This window comes from Macaca mulatta, chromosome 5, assembly GCF_049350105.2.
Source record: "Macaca mulatta isolate MMU2019108-1 chromosome 5, T2T-MMU8v2.0, whole genome shotgun sequence".
NCBI lineage: Eukaryota > Metazoa > Chordata > Mammalia > Primates > Cercopithecidae > Macaca > Macaca mulatta.
The window spans coordinates 77,500,448-77,520,345 of record NC_133410.1 but is presented as its reverse complement, the minus strand read 5'-3'; the positions used below and the strand labels follow the sequence as shown (position 1 = coordinate 77,520,345).

Sequence of the window (19,898 nt, the reverse complement as noted above, 5' to 3'; positions counted from 1 at the left end):
CCAGCTCCTTTGAAGCCTCTCCACTGCTTTCCAGCCTTTACTACTTTGAGTTCAATACGAAGGGACTCCGAGATAACCACAGCTAACGGGTTTCTTTGTTGTTTGCGGTTTTGTTTTTTTAACCCCTGTGCACACGTACATACAGCATTAAATGTACTGGTTTTCAAACGCCAACCCCCAGATACTTCTACACATATATGTATGGGTGACTCCCAAACCGAACCTTTTATGTTGCTTTGCTAGAAACTTAGAGTATAGCCGCCATATTTGGATGGGGTTACGGGGGAAGGCGGGGAAGGCAACAGTTCATGGGTGGGGATGGCCTAACATGTTTCTGTCTGGGAGGATTTTAATCTGTCCTGTGTATTGAGGCCCTGCCCATGATTTATTGATTCGTATTCATTCTCATTCTCTCCCCTCCAAAGCAGGATGTGAGGAGGTATTATCTCTGGGTAACTGGAGTTGGTAGCAAAGAGGGGAAATGTTTTGAGTGGTGCACCCCTTTAAGTTTACACCCTGCTAGCAATACACCTGGATTTGTCAGGTCTATTTCTGATGTCTGCAGGAATTTCCCTAAAAACCCTGCATCACTTAGGTGTCTCTTGTGGAAGGAACCTAGGAAATCCATTAGGAAGCGATTCAAGAAAAGTTAACAAGAGCAAAGAGAAAGATACACAGAAAGGAGTCACCAAGGAGAGTGACTGATTTAGAAATGATTTGGTAAGTTGAGGAAGCATGGTACAGAAACCAGAGTGCTGGACCAGGACTCAGGAGACCTGGTCTCTGATGACTGCCCACCTACTTTGTGGCCCCGTGGTTTTGGAAGAGTTACTTTCTTGAGGCAGCCTTTCCTCATGTTTAAGTAGGGATGTTATCATTGGTCTTTCTCCCTCACCGGGTAGTTGTGAGGATCGGCTTTTACATGTATGCTCATGCATGTAATGCATTTTTAATATATTGTGAAGAACAACAGATGTAAAACAAAATTTTTATTTGGCTTAGAAATGTGAGTACCATGACTGCAGTTAGTTAGCAAAGGTTAGAAAAGAGCAAAGTTTCTAAAGAAATGATATTTGGGCTGAGCGTATTGGCTCACACCTGTAAACCTAGCACTTGGGAGGTAGAGGTGGGAGAATACCTTGAGCTCAGGAGTTGGAGACCAGCCTGGGCAACATAGCAAGACCCTCTCTCTAAAAAAGGTAAAAATTAAAATTGAAAAAAAGAAATGATCTTTGGATAACTCCATTTTAGGACAGATTGATAGGAATATATTTATAAATATTTAAAAAGACAAAGATAAGAACTTGAACAGAGGTACTTATGTGTGTCTTTTTTTTAACTGAAGTGAAATTTACATGGTGAAATGCACAGAGCTTAAGTGTACTATTTGAAAAGTACATTCTCTAAATGTATACACTTGTGTAACCACTACCCCAATCAATGTAATATTTTCATTATCCTAAAAAGTTGTCTCTTAACTCTAACAGGCAATCTGCAGCCCGCCTCACCTCCCCAGACATCTGTTTTGATTTCTGACCCCATGGTTTAATTTTACTTGTTCATCAACTGCGTATAAATGGAGTCATACAGTGCATGTCTGGTTTTTTTTGCTCAAATAATGTTTCTGAGATTCATCCATGCTGTTGATGTATATCAGTAGTTTCTTTAATCCCTTAATATTGCATTGTATAAATATATCATAGTTTATGCCTTCTGCTGTTGATGGGGGTTTAGGTTGTTTCCAATTTGGGACTACTATGAGTAACGTTCTTGTAGAGTCTTTTTGTGGATATTTTTTATTTCTATAAATACCTGGGAATAGAATCACAGGGTTATAGTCTAGAAGTATGTTTAACTTTATAAAAAACTGCCAGACTTTTTCCAAAGTGATTTTACACTCCTGTCAGCAGTGTGTGAAGGTTCTAGTTGCTCCAGATCTTTGTCGACATTTGCTGTTGTCGGTCCTTGTAATTGTAGTCATTCTAGTTTGGGATAAATTGTACCTTGTTGTTTTAATTTGTATTTCCATGTTGACTACTGTTGAGCACCATTTCATATCATTATTCCCATTCAGACACCTATGCGAGGTGTCTGTCTGAGTCTTTAGCGCAACTAAATTTTAGTTTTAGCCCAAATTAATGTTCTTATTGAGATGTTTGTCTTACTATTGAGCTGTAAGCGTTCCTTTTATATTCCCTATACAAATCCTTTGTCAGATATTGTGAATGTTTTCTCCCACTCTTTGGTTTGCCTTCTCTATTTTCTTATTTTGATGAGGAGACATTTTAAATTTTGATGAAGTCCAGTTTATCAAATTTATCTTTTATGTTTAGTGCTTTTAAAAGAGGCCTCTCTGAGAAGTCTCTGCCTACTTCAGGCTTAGGAAAAATCTTTGTTTTCTCCTAGAAGCTTTAGTATTTTAACTTTTACATTTAGTTGTATGAAGAAGTATTTATTTTAATGCAGCAACAGGAATATCATAAGCATTGACTTTAAATCTGAATTTTCCAGAAGGCTACCTACCTGAAGAAAAACAAAAAATAATTGCTTCATATTAAAATAATTTTTTCTTCTTATTGTGAAACAACGGTCATAGCTATAAGAAGATAACGATGTTTCATTCTTTTCTCTCAGGACTTTAATTTTTGGAAGTGAATAAAACTTGTTTTGGAAGTACAAGATGACTACAGCTGTAGAAAGAAAGTATATTAATATTAGGAAAAGACTGGATCAGCTGGGATACCGCCAGACTCTGACAGTGGAGTGTTTACCTTTGGTAGAAAAACTTTTCAGGTAAAGACAAAAATACAGTTTTAAACCTAATCCACTTAACTCATTTCTGATTAAACTTCATGCTTCAGTAAAGAAAAGGGTAGCTTTTCGGAAAGTCTTTCAATCATGAAGCTCATCTGTTTTTTCCCTGCTGTACTGTTCAAAGTCAACATTTCTGAGGGTTTTCTCTGTGAACAGAATTACAGTTTTTTGGGTATATGATATAATTGAGAGACACTTCTCCCTGAAGCTCTTTTTTTTCCCGCTGAAGTTCTTTGTCTGCTTCACTGGTCTTCAAATACAGTCATGGATAGTTTCATGACAGTGACACGTTCTGAGAAACATGTCATTCATTAGGTGATTTTGTCGTTGTACCGACATCATAGGGTGTGCTTACACGAATCTAGATGGTATAGCCTACCACAAACCTAGGCTATATGATCTATATCCTATGGCTCTTAGGCTACAAACCTGGACAGCATGTTACTATACTGAATACTATAGGCAGTTGTAACACAATGGTGCCTATTTGTATATCTGAACATATGTAAACATAGAAAAGGTATTGTATTGTGCTACAGTGTTACAATGACCAGGATCTCATGAGGCAATAGGAATTTTTCAGCTCCCCCCATTATAAATCTTACAGAACTACTCTCCTTTCTATATGTGGTCTGTGATTGACCAAAATGTCATTATGTGGTGCATGACTGTATTTTAAGCCTCTTTAGAAATATGTTTTTAGTTATTAGAAAGTTAATGAAATATTTCCTGGTATTTAAATTTTCTGTTCTTTTAGCGACTTAGTTCATACAACAGAGAGCCTTCGGCAATCAAAATTATCTACTGTGAAAGCTGAAAAAGAAAGTGCCAATTTTGATTTTGTTTTGGAACCCTATAAACTTGAAAATGCAAGATTGAGTAGAGAAAATAATGAATTATACCTAGAGTTAATGAAACTGAGAGAACATTCGGACCAACACGTTAAAGGTAAGCGAAAATTTGAAAATTTTTAAAATGCAATGTCTTTGTCCTTTTTGTTTTAGAAGGAAAGGCTAATGTCTAATTTTAAAACTATCGATTAGAAAATATAGTAGTCCTACAGCTAGATGGTGTGTGCCTATAATCCCAGCTACTCGGGAGTCTAAGGTGGGAGGATTGTTTGAGTCCAGAAGTTTGAGACCAGCCTAGGCAACATAGGGAGAACTTGTTTGAAAAAAAGAAAAGAAAATATGGTAGTCCTTCTGCTAATAGCCCCTGAAAGACTATAAGGTATGTTGAAGAGTTCCTGAGAAGGAAAATAAATGTGCATTATATAGCTATGGTAATCACTATATGTGGATTACATTTTTAGAATTAAAATTTAGAATTAAAATTGCCATAGGAAATATTAAATGCTGGATTTGAAGAAATGTTCTTGAAACAACTTTTGTTTTTCCCTTACTGAAAATAAAAGTAGTAAATAAGGTGAAAGCCATGTATCATGCTGACTGTTTTATAGTCAGTCTTTGAGCTGTGGAGTAGAATAGGATGATTTCAAAAGTACTAGGGAAAAGATGATTATATGGTTATCTTAGTATGAATTATTCTTATATTAAGTAGAAAACTTTATCTAATCCATGGGATGAATTGGTAATCCTTTAGCTTCAGACCCAATTTACTGGATCAAAAGCTATGATGTACATTAGGCTCATACAATAGCTGCAAAATGAAGATTCCCTTTTGTGCTTAGTGAGTTATTTGCAATTTTGTTAATAATAGTAGAAGAAGGAATACGTTTCTACTAAAGCATGCGTAAGAAGCAGGTGGAAACTTTTAAATTGATACAACTTTTTGTATTTTGTGAAATGGAAAACCTTCATTGGATTTCTTGATCTTTAAAATGGTTTTTGAATCTTTTTCATTTTAAGAGTTGAAAACTTCATTGAAGAAGTGTGCACGTGAAACAGATGATCTGAAATTTCTAAATAACCAATATGTTCATAAACTCAAACTGTTGGAGAAAGAGAGCAAAGCTAAGAATGAAAGAATTCAACAACTTCAAGAAAAGAATTTGCATGCTGTAGTACAAACTCCAGGTAAATCGATTCCTTCTCAAGACAAATTGGACATATTTAATCTTTTAACGATGTTAACATCATTGACTAAAATAGGACTTTGGATTGTATTTTCATGCTTAGACTTTAGTGTTTGAAAATATATATTGAATAGACCATAAACTTCTTATTTATTTCTAATGATCTGGGTAGTAATTTATATGTGTGCTTAGAAATGTATGTAGTGTTAGTTACTGAGATATAAGTAGTCTAATGCCCAGAGCTTTCTCTAATCAATATTTTAAATTCTTTTTTCTATTATTATTATCATTATTATTTTAGTTGTAAAAGTAACCCATACTCATTAAAGAATTCGGAAATTATGTACTTTCTTAGTTTATTTTACTATTTTTAGCATTATGCTCAGCAGTTATAGAGCAAGAAAAAGAAATGATGGGTCCAGGTGCGGTGGCTCACACCTGTAATCCCAACACTTTGGGAGGCTGAAGTGGGCAGATCATTTGAGCCCAGTTCGAGACCAGTGTAGGAACATGGTGAAACCCCATCTCTACCAAAAATACAAAAATTAGCTGGGCATGGTGGCACAAGCCTATAGTTGCAGCTACTTGGGAGGCTGACGTGGGAGGATTGCTTGAGCCTGGGAGGCGGAGGTTGCAGTGAGCTGAGAGTGTACCACTGCATTCCAGCTTGGGTGATAGAGTGAGACCCTGTCTCAAAAAAACGAAACAATGGGCCACATCCAGAGTTGGTGATTGTTCAGCAGGTATGGGTTGGTGGAAGAATCTACAATATTAGTGACAAAATCATTAAGATAGCTGAACCATGGGATCAAGATTATGAAATTAAGTGAGTAACAGGTGGCTGCTGGTTTATGGGACTAGGTCAAGACAGATTAAAGAGCATGGTGAGTACCAAAAGTGATTTGTTTGCTATGAAGATTACAGTCAGAATGGAATTTTGGAGTTGAAGAACTAGAAGCCAGCAGAGTTCTGAGTAATGACAAAGGCCAAAGTGTAGTCATTTTATTGTGTGCCTGAGGTTGAGGGGAGAGGAAACTCCTGAGAGTGGACAGATTAGAACTGTGAAGGCAGGGTGGGGGAAGACTCAGTGGACCGTGAGATAGTTTAGTAAATGAGATAGATGGACACGGGGACTGTGAGCCAAAGGCAGAAGAGATGGAGAAAAGTGGAAGTCAACCTTGAAAGTAACTAGAAGATTAAGCCTAAAAAGAGGATAATCAGGTTTCCTGAGGAAAGAATGGGATAGACTCCAGAGAGGTTCAAGATGTGTAATCAATATAGTGACTAAGTGTAGATTTGGGAAGCAGAGGAATTCTCAGACTTCTCTTTCGAGTGAATGAGTAGGTGGAGGGTGATACTATTTCTTAAGTTAGAGAATGTGGGAAGCAGAGCAGGAGTCCACTTTTGGATGTGTGGAGTGTGCTATACCCAGAAAACATGCATGTCTACATTTTTGGCAAACAGTGGGATATGTAGATCTGTTCTCAAAAGTGTGGGTCCTGGTGGAGATGCAAATTTGAGAGTCATTGGAGTCTCACGGTAATTGAAGCTATGGGTGTAGTAAGAATTATCTAGTGAAACTATGTAGACTGGAAAGAGAGGAGACCCAGAGTCAGATGCTAGGGAAGTTGGTATTTAAGGGACAGGTGGAAGAAGACGGTTTCTGAAAGGAACTGAGGAGCCACCAAGGAGGAAAACCAGGAGGTAAAGAAAGAAGGAATGGTTAGCTTTGTTCAGGTGTGTGAACAAGCAGGTCATTTAAATACTCTTGGCCCAGTTTTCTTATCCTTAAAACTCCTTTTGTATACTCCTACTTTTGTAGGTCGCGCCACTGCACTCCTACTTTTGTAGGAGTATACAAAATTTGTTAGAATTCTAATGAGACAAAATTGTGAATTATGTTTGTTCTTCACGAGGATCTTCTAGTTTTTCAAATACACTTCTAATCTTGGCAAAATCCTTAAAAAGATAAATTGTCTATGTATTTTTGACCAAGACAAGATACATCTAGCTGTAAGAAAATTTAGTCCTACTACTTGTAAAGATTAAGAAAACATTCCCTCCTAATTCAGGTTATAGCTTGGCTTTATATTACAGATGACATTCCGTTCATTCTAAGTTTGCTACTTACAATTTCAGTTATCTGCTATGTTGATATTACTTAATAAGCATGCATATTTTAGTTCTCACTGCCAGTTTTCTGCTAGTGATAATTTCTTTTTTTTTTTTTTTTTTTGAGACGGAGTCTCGCTGTGTTGCCCAGGCTGGAGTGCAGTGGCCGGATCTCAGCTCACTGCAAGCTCTGCCTCCCGGGTTTTTACGCCATTCTCCTGCCTCAGCCTCCCGAGTAGCCGGGACTACAGGCGCCCGCCACCTTGCCCAGCTAGTTTTTTGTATTTTTTAGTAGAGACGGGGTTTCACCGTGTTAGCCAGGATGGTCTCGAACTCCTGACCTCGTGATCCGCCCGTCTCGGCCTCCCAAAGTGCTGGGATTACAGGCTTGAGCCACCGCGCCCGGCCGCTAGTGATAATTTCTTGAGCTCATAATAGTGAACACCACAGGCACATTCAGCTTTTTTTTTTTTTTTTTGAGATGGAGTTTCACTCTTGTTGCCCAGGCTGGAGTGCAGTGGCACGATCTCGGCTCACCGCAACTCTGCCTCCCGGGTTCAAGTGATTCTCCTGCCTCAGCCTCCCAAGTAGCTGGGATTACAGGTGCCCGCCACCACGCCCAGCTAATTTTTTTGTATTTTTAGTAGAGAGGGGGGTTTCACCATGTTGGCCAGGCTTGGTCTCGAACTCCCAATCTCAGGTGATCCACCAGCCTCTGCCTTCCAAAGTGTTGGGATTACAGGCATGAGCCACCGTACCCGGCCATATTCAGCTTTTAAACTTGCCAAAGTCTTATCCCCATCTAGTGGACAAACATATTAAACCTGGGCATATATGCCAAGCATGCAAGCATATAAAACTTGTTTGATAACCATGTCTTGTTGAGGTTTTTAGGAATGCATTGTTTAGTTAAAGATCAGGGTGGATATTTACATATTGATGGAGAAAATATTTTATCAATATGTATTATGAACTGCAGCACACTTTATAACCAAAAGGCTAACCTGGAATATTTAATTCTAAGACATGGTTTTGTTTCTTCTTAATTTTTTAAGACACTCATTCTTTTTAGGTGGCAAGAAAAGAAGTATTGCTTTCAGGCGCCAGCGTATGCAAATTGATGAACCGGTTCCTCCCTCTGAAGTCAGTTCATATCCGGTTCCTCAACCAGATGACCCTTACATTGCAGACCTCCTACAAGTGGCTGATAACAGGTGCATTAAATAATTCTTTCTTGGCTTGAGTTAATTGAGCACTCAGTTAGCTCTAAGTTTCTTGATAGGAGGGCTTTTTGTCTTGTTAACTGTTGTCTCTCCAGTGTCTAGCACAGAACTTTGCACAGGCACTCGGTAAATACTTTCAGATTGATATAAAATGTTTTTACTTGTTTTGAAACTTTGATCAAGTAGATCGTATATCTAAGGTTTCTGTTCACACTGGTTTAAAAATAGTTTAGTGCCATCAAGAACCTGTTTAAGTAGAGCTGCTTTGACATTTTGTGTCATCTCCAAGTAAGAGGTATCCTTTTTGCAGGAGTCTTTATTACTTCAGATTTATGTCAACTGCCAGTTAAATATGAAGAGATTTGTAACTGGATTTGAAATTCCTTTTTAATGGTTTCTCTAGCTCTGTGTTTATATTTCCTTACATTTGAATTATATATAAATTCCATTTGATTGAAACGTTATTAAACCTCCTGGGCAAGGCACTGTGTAAGTGTTCTGAGGATATAAAGATGAAGAAGATGGTGTTTCTGCTTTTGAGAAGTTTGTAGTCCAGTACTACAGATGAGACGAGAAATTCACAAAGCATCATTAAGAAAATTCTAAGAGGCTCAAATTATAAATTCACAAAACACCATTAAGAAAATTATAAGAGACTCAGCCGGGCGCGGTGGCTCAAGCCTGTAATCCCAGCACTTTGGGAGGCCGAGACGGGCGGATCACAAGGTCAGGAGATGGAGACCATCCTGGCTAACACGGTGAAACCCCGTCTCTACTAAAAAATACAAAAAACTAGCCAGGCATGGTGGCGGGCGCCTGTAGTCCAAGCTACTCAGGAGGCTGAGGCAGGAGAATGGCATGAACCCGGGAGGCAGAGCTTGCAGTGAGCCGAGGTCGCGCCACTGCACTCCAGCCTGAGCGACAGAGCGAGACTCCATCTGGAAAAAAAAAAAAAAAAGAAAAAGAAAATTATAAGAGACTCAAAGGATGAGCACTAGTCTCCATGATAATAGCTGGAGAAGCATTTCAAAGTATAGAATACACTAATGGAAATAGTTCATGTAGGTAGCTTTTTATTTTTTAGATTATGCAGAGAATGTGGGGGATTTTATTAATCTCAGTTGATCAATCTAAAAGAGATCACTGGGACCAGGTGCAGTGGCTCACACCTGTTAATCCCAGCACTTTGGGAGGCTGAGGCAGGAGGATTGCTTGAATCCATGATTTGAGACCAGCCTGGGCAATATAGTGAGACCTTGTCTCTACAAAAAAAAATAAAAATTAACCAAGCATGGTGGCATGCACCTGTAGTCCCAGCTACTGAGGAGGCTGAGGTAGGCAGATTGCTTGAACCTAGGAGGCAGAGGTTGCAATGAGCTGAGATTGAACCACTGCACTCCAGCCAGGGACACAGAGCAAGACCCTTTGAGCTACTGATTAGGATCTCTTCACTCAATTGTCACACAATATTTTTATATAGTTATTTGACCTTAACTGGGAAGTGTTTTGTTTTTATAATCTAGGACTTTTCAGACAATGTGTTAGTATTATTTAGGGAATTATTTGGGCTGCATAAGTGACATTCGTCTCTTTTAATTGTCCTATTTAATTTATATATGCACATTTTGTTTGTATTCAGAGTCATTCATGCATTTATATGAGTGCAGCTGCATGCATACTCTTCTCCTAAACCTAGATTAGTAGAAAATGTTGGTTCCAGTTAACATCAAGTACAAGCCGTATCCAGCCTCATTTACTCCACCCCATGGAAAATCTCTTTTAAAAACAGACCTGGGGCTGGAAGCACTGTGGCTCACGCCTGTAATCCCAACATTTCGGTAGGCCGAGGCAGGAGGATTGCTTAAGCCCAGGAGTTCAAGACCGGCTTCGGCAATGTGGAAAAACTCTCTCTCTACAAAAAATTTTAAGATTACCCAGGTGTGGTGGCATGTGCCTATGGTCCCAGGTACTTGGGAGGCTGAGGTGGGAGGATTGTTGGAGCTGTGGAGGTTGAGGCTACAGTGAGCTGTGATCGGGCCACTGGATTCTAGCCTGGGAAACAAAGGAAGGCCCTGACTCAAAAAAGAGAAAAAAGCAGACCTGGCTTCAGGCTTTGTCTTTCCAATATGAAAATAGATTATGTCATAATGTACCTGAACAATTCAGGTAATTTGGACAAAATCTTGATTCTGTTAGAATTAACAAGTTCCAGAAGGAATAGGTTTTTTGCTGTAGTTACATATGATCTTTCTCTCCAGAGTTTCAAAGTAGTATTAGACAATACAGGGTTAGGGGCAGAAAACACATTTTAGTTTCTTATTTCACTTACTAAGCCTGTGAATTTTGGAGTAAACCTGAGTTTTCTAAACCTAAGAATTGGCAGCAGTACCTCAAAGAATTTTCCTGGGGATCAAAATGCAGTAGTGAGGTGTTTCTTGCACAGTGTATCTGAGTTACAAATTATTTTCTACTCAGTTTTAAATCTGTTCTTACCAACTCTCCATGATGATGTACTATATTTTTTGTTGATTTGGGGACCCTTTGGCACAGTACATCCTACCTCTTTGAGAAGCTGAAAGTATAGAATTTATGAAATAACACATCTAGCTTCGTTTCTTATTTTGTATTTCTTAACAAAAGTATATTGGCATTAATTTAAAGTGCTTTTCAGGATTCAAGAACTTCAACAGGAAGTCCACCAGCTACAAGAAAAGTTAGCAGTGATGGAAAGTGGGGTGAGCGATTATAGCAAGCAGGTAGGATTTTTATTTACTTGCATAGTAGAGATTGAGATAGGTATGCTGTGATTGTAAATAGAATTGGGTTATATTTGAAATTACTGATACTGAGTTTTTATATAGCTTTTATCTTTTTCATCAGGTTTGTTAATAGAGTTAATAGCTGGAATAGCTTAGGTGGCTTTACTTACTTAGTCTGTCTCTTCAAAAAATTTAAAAATTAGCCAAGTGTGGTGGCATGTGCCTATGGTCCAGGTACTTGGGAGGCTGAGGTCGGAGGATTGATGGATTGAAGAGCACTTATTTACTCCATTCCCTTCACTGTTCATTGAGGTGAATAGTAGTTTTTGTTTGGTTTTTCTTTTAGCTGAATCATTTATCTCCCCAAATATAATTTTATAACCATATTACTGTTTTCATTGAAGTGTGCTATGTTTTACAACTGTACTTTTGTGATTTTTTTTTTTTTTTTTTTGGAGACAGAGTCTTGCTCTGTCACCCAGGCTGGAGTGCAGTGGCCGGATCTCAGCTCACTGCAAGCTCCGCCTCCCGGGTTCATGCCATTCTCCTGCCTCAGCCTCCCGAATAGCTGGGACTACAGGCGCCTGCCACCTCGCCCGGCTAAGTTTTTGTATTTTTAGTAGAGATGGGGTTTCACTGTGTTACCCAGGATGGTCTCGATCTCCTGACCTCGTGATCCGCCCGTCTCGGCCTCCCAAAGTGCTGGGATTACAGGCTTGAGCCACCGCGCCCGGCCCTTTTGTGATTTTTCTACTCTTTTTATAGATTTTGTCATATTGAACACCAGTCTCTTAGAAAGTTACTCTTTTGTGTTGCCATGTTTTTTTTTGTTTGTTTTCTCTACAAGCACTAGTCCTCATACAACAGTTTTCTGAAGAATCAGGAGAATTAGTAGATGCAGAGTTGTATTATAACCATAGCAAGCTTTGTCTTTTCATAATTTCTATTGATGTCTTGGCTAAATTCTGATTTGGGTAATTACTGGCTTGTTTTCTTAATATGCATCTTGAGGTTAAATTGGGTAACACGTTTTTCATTTTCTGCATTGACTGCATTTTTTTTTTTTTTTTTTTTTTTGAGACGGAGTGCTGTGTCGCCCAGGCTGGAGTGCAGTGGCCGGATCTCGGCTCACTGCAAGCTCCGCCTCCCGGGTTTACGCCATTCTCCTGCCTCAGCCTCCTGAGTAGCTGGGACTACAGGCGCCCGCCACCTCGCCCGGCTAGTTTTTTGTATTTTTTAGTAGAGACGGGGTTTCACCGTGTTAGCCACGATGGTCTCGATCTCCTGACCTCGTGACCCGCCTGTCTCGGCCTCCCAAAGTGCTGGGATTACAGGCTTGAGCCACCGTGCCTGGCCTGCATTTTTTTTTTGGGTGATCTGCACACACAAATATAGATGTAACTTAGGTGTTGGTATGAATACGTCTTTAAAGTGTTTTGAAGATTAGTTGGATAAAAATGGAGTTAAAGAAAATCGACTAGGCGTGGTGGCTCATGCCTGTAATCCTAGCACTTTGAGAGGCCAAGGTGAGTGGATCACTTGAGGTCGGGAGTTGGCGGCCAGCCTGATCAACATGGAGAAACCCCATCTCTACTAAAAATACAAAATTAGCTGGGCGTGGTGGCGCATGCCTGTAATCCCAACTACTCGGGAGGCTGAGGAAGGAGAATCGCTTGACCCTGGGAGGCAGAGGTTGTGGTGAGCTGAGATCATGCCATTGCACTCCAGCCTGGGCAACAAGAGCGAAAACTTGGTCTAAAAAAAAAAAAAAAAAAAAAAAAAAAATTCCATCTTCTGAGAATGTCACCTTGTCTCAACTTTCTATCTCTACCTTTAAAATTAGCCATATTTGCACTCAGGCTGTCTTAAAATTTAGGGGGCAGGGTATTGTTCATCCTGTTTAAGGCTGAGTTGCCTGTGCTCTTGACCCCATTTCCTCTTTTTTCCTTAGGACCTTACTTTAATCAATTATTCTTTTTTCTTTAATAAGTACTTGCATAACCACTTTACAACGATTAATTTAATCTTCATAACAATCCTGTGAAGACATACTTCTATTGTCATAGCGAACATCCCTTTTCAAAAACTCTTTTTTTTTTAAATGGAGTCTCGCTCTGTCGCCCAGTCTGGAGTGCAGTGGCATGATCTCGGCTCATTGCAAGCTCTGCCTCGTGGGTTCATGCCATTCTCCTGCCTCAGCCTCCTGAGTAGCTGGGACTACAGGCACCCACTACCGCGCCTGGCTAATTTTTTGTTATTTTTTAGTAGAGACGGGGTTTCACCGTGTTAGCCAGAATGGTATCGATCTCCTGACCTCATGATCCTCCCACCTCGGCCTCCCAAAGTGCTGGGATTACAGGTGTGAGCCACCGCGCCCGGCCAAAAAACTCTTTTAACTACCTGTTCCTCTTGAGGATTCCTTCTCCCTCTCTACGCATACTTCTCCAAAGACTGTCTTACTTGATAGCTCCATTTCTGTCTCTGCTTCTCCACCTCCTGCTCACTCCTTAACCTATTGTAGTCTGTCTTCTGCACTCACCACGTGAACTAGTCTAGTTAATTATATCAGTAGCATTAATTGCTAGATCCAAAAGGATACTTAAGAGTCTGTTTTCTTGACCTACTCTGTGGTAGTTGGTAGTATTGATAATTGCTCTTTGAAACTTTTCCATGACGTTCCAGTTTTCTTTTTTTTAAGCCTATTATAATTTTTTTTTTGCTTTGTTTCACCTGTCCACTCCCTGAAATATTACTGTTTTCCTGAATTCTGTCTTTGACCTTTCTTCTCTTCCGTATCTTTTCTCAAGTGTCCTCATCGCTCTCTTGGTTTAAAATATTGCCTGTGTATTGATGACTCTTCCATCTCTCTCTGGCTCAAACTTCTCTGCTGAACTCCACACCCGTATACCCACCTTCACACTGGGCATTTCCACTTGAATGTAGTCTTTTTGTACTCATATGCCTTGTACTGGACTTGTTCTCTTCTGGTTTCAACTCCTATATTCTCTACTTTGGTTTGTAGCATCAACGTTTGCCCAACTGCACATTCTGTAGTCTTTCTAGATCTCTTTCTTTTGCCTTCACGTACCACTCACCAAGTTCTGTCATTTCTACTGGCTAAGTGCTTCTTAAACTTATTTCTTCTGTTCTATCCTCTACCACTGTTTTATTTTAGTCATTAATTGTTTCTTATGCATTCCTGCATTAGGTTTCCTTGCCTCTGTTTTTATTCCTGTCAATTTCATCCTTTAGTGCAGGATAATCATAATGAGTTTCATCCTAATTCTTCAGACATCCCCAACTACTAGATCCCATGCACATTACATCCAGTCATACCAAGCTATTTCTGCTGTCTCAAACATTCCATATTCTTGTTACTTTTTGGTATGTTTGGGGTGTTTGGTTATTTATTTATTTTAAGAAAACCAAAGCTTGGGCAAGGAGCAATGGCTCACGCCTATAATCCCAGCACTTTAGGAGGCTGATTTGGGCAGATCAACCAAGGTCAGGAGTTCAAGACCAGCCTGGCCAACATGGTAAAACCCCATCTCTACTAAAAATACAAAAATTAGCTAGGCATGGTGGCACATGCCTGTAGTCCCAGCTACTCAGGAGGCTGAGGCAGGAGAATCACTCGAACCCGGGAGGCAGAGGTTGCAGTGACCCGAGATCATGCCACTGCACTCCAGACTGGGTGACAGAGTGAAACTCCGTCTCAAGAAGAAAAAAAAAAAGAAAGCAAAGCTTGAAAGTGTGAGCTTTTCCAAATTCTTACATAAATAACAGATAATTAAATTCACCCCAGTTTCCTATTCTTTCTAATATTGAGGTTCAGTAGCAACTTACTTTTCTTAGTGTGTTACACTCATTTATTTATTCTACTAGGGACTGAAGTAGTTTTGATTCAGTTCTAGTACTTGAGCATGTGTGTAATCTGCTAACAAGTTTGTTTTTATATAAACATTGTTAAATCTTAAAAGAGGGAAAAAAATACAAAAATTAAATAAGGAAGAATCTGTAGTAAAAATACATATGAAAGATATATTGACAGTATGTCTGTTGACATTTTTTATATAATTTATTTTTGTTCTGCATTTATGCATATAATATATCACACAAATATAAGTGTTAATCTCTTGTATACATTGGGACGAAAGAAAATATGTCCAAATAAATGTTTGTTCAGTGTTAATCATTTGGCTGAAAACCAGATTTTTTAAAATGACAGCATGTCTTTGTATCTTCAGATTGAGCTAAGAGAACGAGAGATAGAACGACTGTCAGTTGCTTTGGATGGTGGTCGGTCCCCTGATGTCCTCTCTCTGGAGTCTAGAAATAAAACCAATGAAAAGCTTATTGCTCATTTAAATATTCAGGTAATGGCTTTTATAATTATTTCACTGAGTGTATATAATGGTGTTTATAATAAACACTATATGTTTATAATGGTCTACGGGTTTGTAAAAGTGGCAGGAGTTGTTCACTGAGGTATTATTTGCAATGGGAAAAATTTGATAGAATCATAGTATCCAGAAATAGGGTGGAGTTATTGAAAAATCATGTTTCTAAAGACCATTGAATGAGGAGTAATTAACATACACCATAACATTAACAATTTAAAGGAAGAGAATAAACTCTGGGCACATGATTGTCAATTTGCTTTTAAGAAAATGTGTATATGGACTTGGAAAGAGAAAACAAAGAGAATGTACCAAAGTATACTAACAAAGCTTATCTTTGTGTGGTGGAATATTCTCCTTTATGGTTTTCTCTTTTTTTAAAAAAAAAATTTCGTGAGTATATTTTTATAACCTAAAAAATTAAAAATGTATATAAAAATTAAATATCTAGCTTTTAGCTACTTACGTAGTGGATTCCTTTGGCATGCATTTGACCTAAGGCTGAAAGAGCAGGAGAGTTCCATATAGCATGACACATGAACTTTAGAAATTTTGGTATGACAGAGCTGCTTGGGCTACAAACAGAATATAGTAGGTAAAAAATATCAACAGTAGCTCTAGAGGAGTGCTGTCCCATACAAATATGATATGAGCCATAAATGTAATTTAAATTTTTCTAGTAGCAGCTCGATTTAAAAAAATAAAAAGGTGAAATTAATTGTAATAATGTGTTTACCCCAATATGTCCAAAATATTGTCATTTCAACCAGTAATGTTTTTACATACCTATTTTTTTCTTTGTATTATCTTTGAAATCCTGTGTATATTTTATAGTTATAGCACATCTCAGTTTACACTAGCCACATTTCAGATGTTCAGTAGCCACATGCGGTTGCTAGTGGCTACTATATTGAACAACACATTCTATTATCATCATGATATTCTTGTCATATAGAACTCTGTACTGGGAAAAAGTTCACACAAGTTTCTTGTCCTTTCTGTGCTTGAAAATCAAAGCCAATGGATATGTACTTTCATTACACTTCACATGGTCAGTTTTGTAAATAACAATATAAATTTGCAAATATAGAATAGCTGTAGTTTTAATCTTCAATAAGTTTTAAAATACAGTTTTTTGAAATATTATTTGGAAAGTCAGTGTTTAGGATAATTTTCCAATTCATATACCTCATAAATTACAACTCCAATTCAGGTTGACTTTCTTCAGCAAGCTAATAAAGACCTGGAGAAGCGTATACGAGAGCTTATGGAAACCAAGGAAACGGTGACATCTGAAGTTGTTAATTTAAGTAACAAAAATGAAAAACTCTGCCAAGAATTAACTGAAATAGATCAGTTAGCACAGCAGTTGGAAAGACATAAAGAAGAAGTGCTTGAGACTGCTGATAAAGAACTTGGGGAAGCAAAGGTAATGAATGATATGTGTGGGTTGTGAGAGTGTTCATTAATTCTCCAACACACAGTGAGCTTGAGCCCTTTTGATATCTGCAATTCAGGTTTTTGGTTTGTGTGTCTGTTTTTGTTTTTTTGCTTTGGTAATGCAGGATTTTCTGAAGTGTTGTTTACACCTGTAAATGATTGTATTTGTTTTAGTTGTTTGAATGTCTCTCTGAAGCACACCTATTCTTAGGATGGATCTCCAAGGACTTGTTTTCCTTCAAGATTTTTATCTCTGCCTCTTTGTGCATTGTGAGAGAGCTTTTGAAGTTTCCCCTCTATGTCATTTTTGCTCTATAATCCTTTTTTTTTTTTTTTTTTTTTTTGAGACAGAATCTCTGTCTCCCAGGCTGGAGTGCAGTGGTGTGATCTCGGCTCACTGCAACCTCCGTCTCCCAGGTTCAAGCAGTTCTCCTGCCTCAGCCTCCAAATAGCTGGAATTACAGGTGCTCGCCATGCCCAGCTAATTTTTGTACTTTTTTTTGTACTTTTAGTACAGATGGGGTTTCACCATGTGGGCCAGCCTGGTTGAACTCCTGACCTCAGGTGATCCATCCACCTCAGCCTCCCAAAATTCTGGGATTACAGGCGTGAGCCACTGCACTCAGCTTGTGGTTTTTGAGACATGGTCTTGCTCCGTTGCCCAGGCTGGAGTGTGGTGGGACAATCATAGCTTGCTGCAGCCTCAACCTCCTCAGGCTCAAGCAATCCTCCCATCTCAGCCTCCTGAGTAGCTGGGACTGCAGGTGCATGCCACAAGGCCCAGCTAATTTTTTAATTTTTTGCAGAGACGGGATCTCACTCTGTTGCCCAGGTTCGTCTCAAACTCCTGGGTTAAGCAATCCTCCTGCCTCAGCCTCCCTAAGTGCTCAGATTACAGGCATGAGCAGCCATGCCTGGCCACCAAGAATTCTTTAAAAGTGTTTTTAAAACTATGTATGTCCTTGTACATTTTTAAGTTGGTAATTATAATAACGTTTTTCATCTTTTAAGTTTAAATGGAAAGGGTGATATTTCCAGTCTATTTTAAATACAATGTCTTAAAATAAAACTATTTCATTGTTCTTTTAATTATAGCCAGTAAAATCTAAATGATCCTTTCTCTTTGAAATTTCCACAGAATTTTATCCTATTTCAACCAGTTTTATGCTTGAAAACCTTTTCGTGATCACACTATCATACATCTGTACAATAAAAAGAACAAATTTAAAAAGAATGATTTTTTTTTATTTAAAAAATTTCTGACAGCCTATCTGATGGGAAAACAAAAGTTTTTTATTTTTAAAAATTTCCTGTAACTGTTAAGGTTCAAGGTGTTAACATTTTTATCTGAAATAGTGTTATTGTTACAATTTTTAATTATCAGTGGGTTAAAGTGACAAATACACCACAAATGTTGATATTTATGAAATAAAAAAGTAAAATTGTATTGGAAATACATCTCTTAATGGGAGATAATAGGAGAAAATAGTGTCTTATTTAAAGCCTTTGGCCAGCCCCAACATTTCAGATTATCTTTTGATCTGGTACTCCAAAAGTTTTTTGTATCTTGAGACAGTGCACTATTGAGGTATAAATGAGATACATGCCCTTCTTTGAACATTGAGAGAAAGGCAGCTATAAAAGGGAGGGTAGGAATGCAGAACTCACATGGTAGCCGGGCCACAAACAAGTTATTAGGTAGATCATTTTTAAGAAGCACTGAATATGCAAATTAAGGATTCAGATGCTGATTCCTTAGAACTATGTGCATACCATAGTTTTATATAATACTTGGAAAGTGTTCATTTTATCCCAGGAGTAAGTATAATCCAGTTTGAAGACCACTGCTCTACATCACCGAATTAATTTTATACAGTGCCATCTCTACTAATTAGTGGAATAAAAGGAAATTACCTCAGTATTTTAAAAACCATGTATGAAAGGCCCACAGCAGACAATCATACTCAGTGGTAAAAAACTGGAAGCTTTTCCTCTAAGATGAAGAACAGGAAAGGATTCCCACTCTTGTCACTACTACTCAACATAGTACTAGAAGTCCTAGCCAGAGCAGCTAGGCAAGGAAAGGCGTACAAATTGCAAAGAAAGAGTAAAATTATCTCTGTTTACAGATAACATAATTTTACATGTAGAAAGCCTTCAACATTCCACAAAAATCAGACCTAATAAACTAATTCAGCAGAATTGCAGAGTAGAAAATCAGCACACAAAAATCAGATGTTTTTCTATACACTAAGAATAAACTATCCAAAAAGGAAATTAAGAAAGTAATCCCATCTGCAATAGCATCAAAAGGAATAAAATACTTAGAAATAAACTTAACCAATGAGATGAAAAACCGTTACACTTGAAAAACTATACAGCATTGCTAAAGAAGTTAAAGAAGACACAAATAAATAGAAAGACATTCCGTGTCCATGGATTGCAAGACTCAGTATTGTTAAAGTGTCCATGCAACTCAAAATCAGTGCAATCCCTATCAAAATCCCAGTGGTGGTTTTTTTTTGTTTGTTTGTTTTTTTGCAAAAATAGAAAAAACTTCTTTCTAAAATGTGTATGGAATCTCAAAGGACCCCAGGCCACCAACACAATATTGAAAAAGGATATAATGAGCACAGTTTTAATTCTGTTTTTGTGGTTTTAGTTTCATTGCAACACTCCTGTATCTCATCCCTGTCTTTTTCCACCACCTTTTGCATCTTCTATCCTTGTGCACACAGCATGCTAAACACAGCTTTCCATTGTCACATTGCAAATGCTCAGAAATGACAAGTTGGCTCAACAAAATATTCCTATTGGATCATAATATTTTGATCTTGGCATTCGGCTCTCTATAGAGAGGATCCAGGTTGGTAAAAGCAGGGGTGGAGAAAGCCAATAGGATAGGAAGATCAGGAAATGACAGTGCCATAGGATTGCCCCCAAATTTAAGGCCCAAGGAAGATCCTACAAGACGTTCAAGTTGCCTTCTTCAGATGTTACTAGTAGGCTCCTGTAAACATTTCGGGATACCAAAAGGTTAAAGAGAAGCTCAATTTTGCCTCTTCATTGAAATGGATGGAGATGAAGCCTCAGATCTCAGTGGTAAGAGGGAATG

The 19,898-nt window shown here is 38.3% G+C and overlaps 1 protein-coding gene across 2 annotated transcripts in view; it reads left to right on the top strand.

Annotated features, from left to right (window-relative positions):
* The window catches only part of CEP135 (centrosomal protein 135), an 84,230-nt gene that overhangs the window by 740 nt on the left and 63,592 nt on the right, over window positions 1–19,898 (top strand). For both annotated transcript variants that reach the window (XR_013417975.1, XM_028848572.2), the window contains exons 2-8: window positions 2,635–2,793; window positions 3,572–3,762; window positions 4,683–4,850; window positions 8,034–8,175; window positions 10,856–10,940; window positions 15,191–15,319; window positions 16,557–16,772. Coding sequence is in view for 1 of the 2 variants with exons in the window: in XM_028848572.2 (XP_028704405.2) it covers window positions 2,681–2,793; window positions 3,572–3,762; window positions 4,683–4,850; window positions 8,034–8,175; window positions 10,856–10,940; window positions 15,191–15,319; window positions 16,557–16,772 (1,044 nt within the window). In the remaining variant the exon portion in view is untranslated. The remainder of the gene's footprint in view (window positions 1–2,634; window positions 2,794–3,571; window positions 3,763–4,682; window positions 4,851–8,033; window positions 8,176–10,855; window positions 10,941–15,190; window positions 15,320–16,556; window positions 16,773–19,898) is intronic.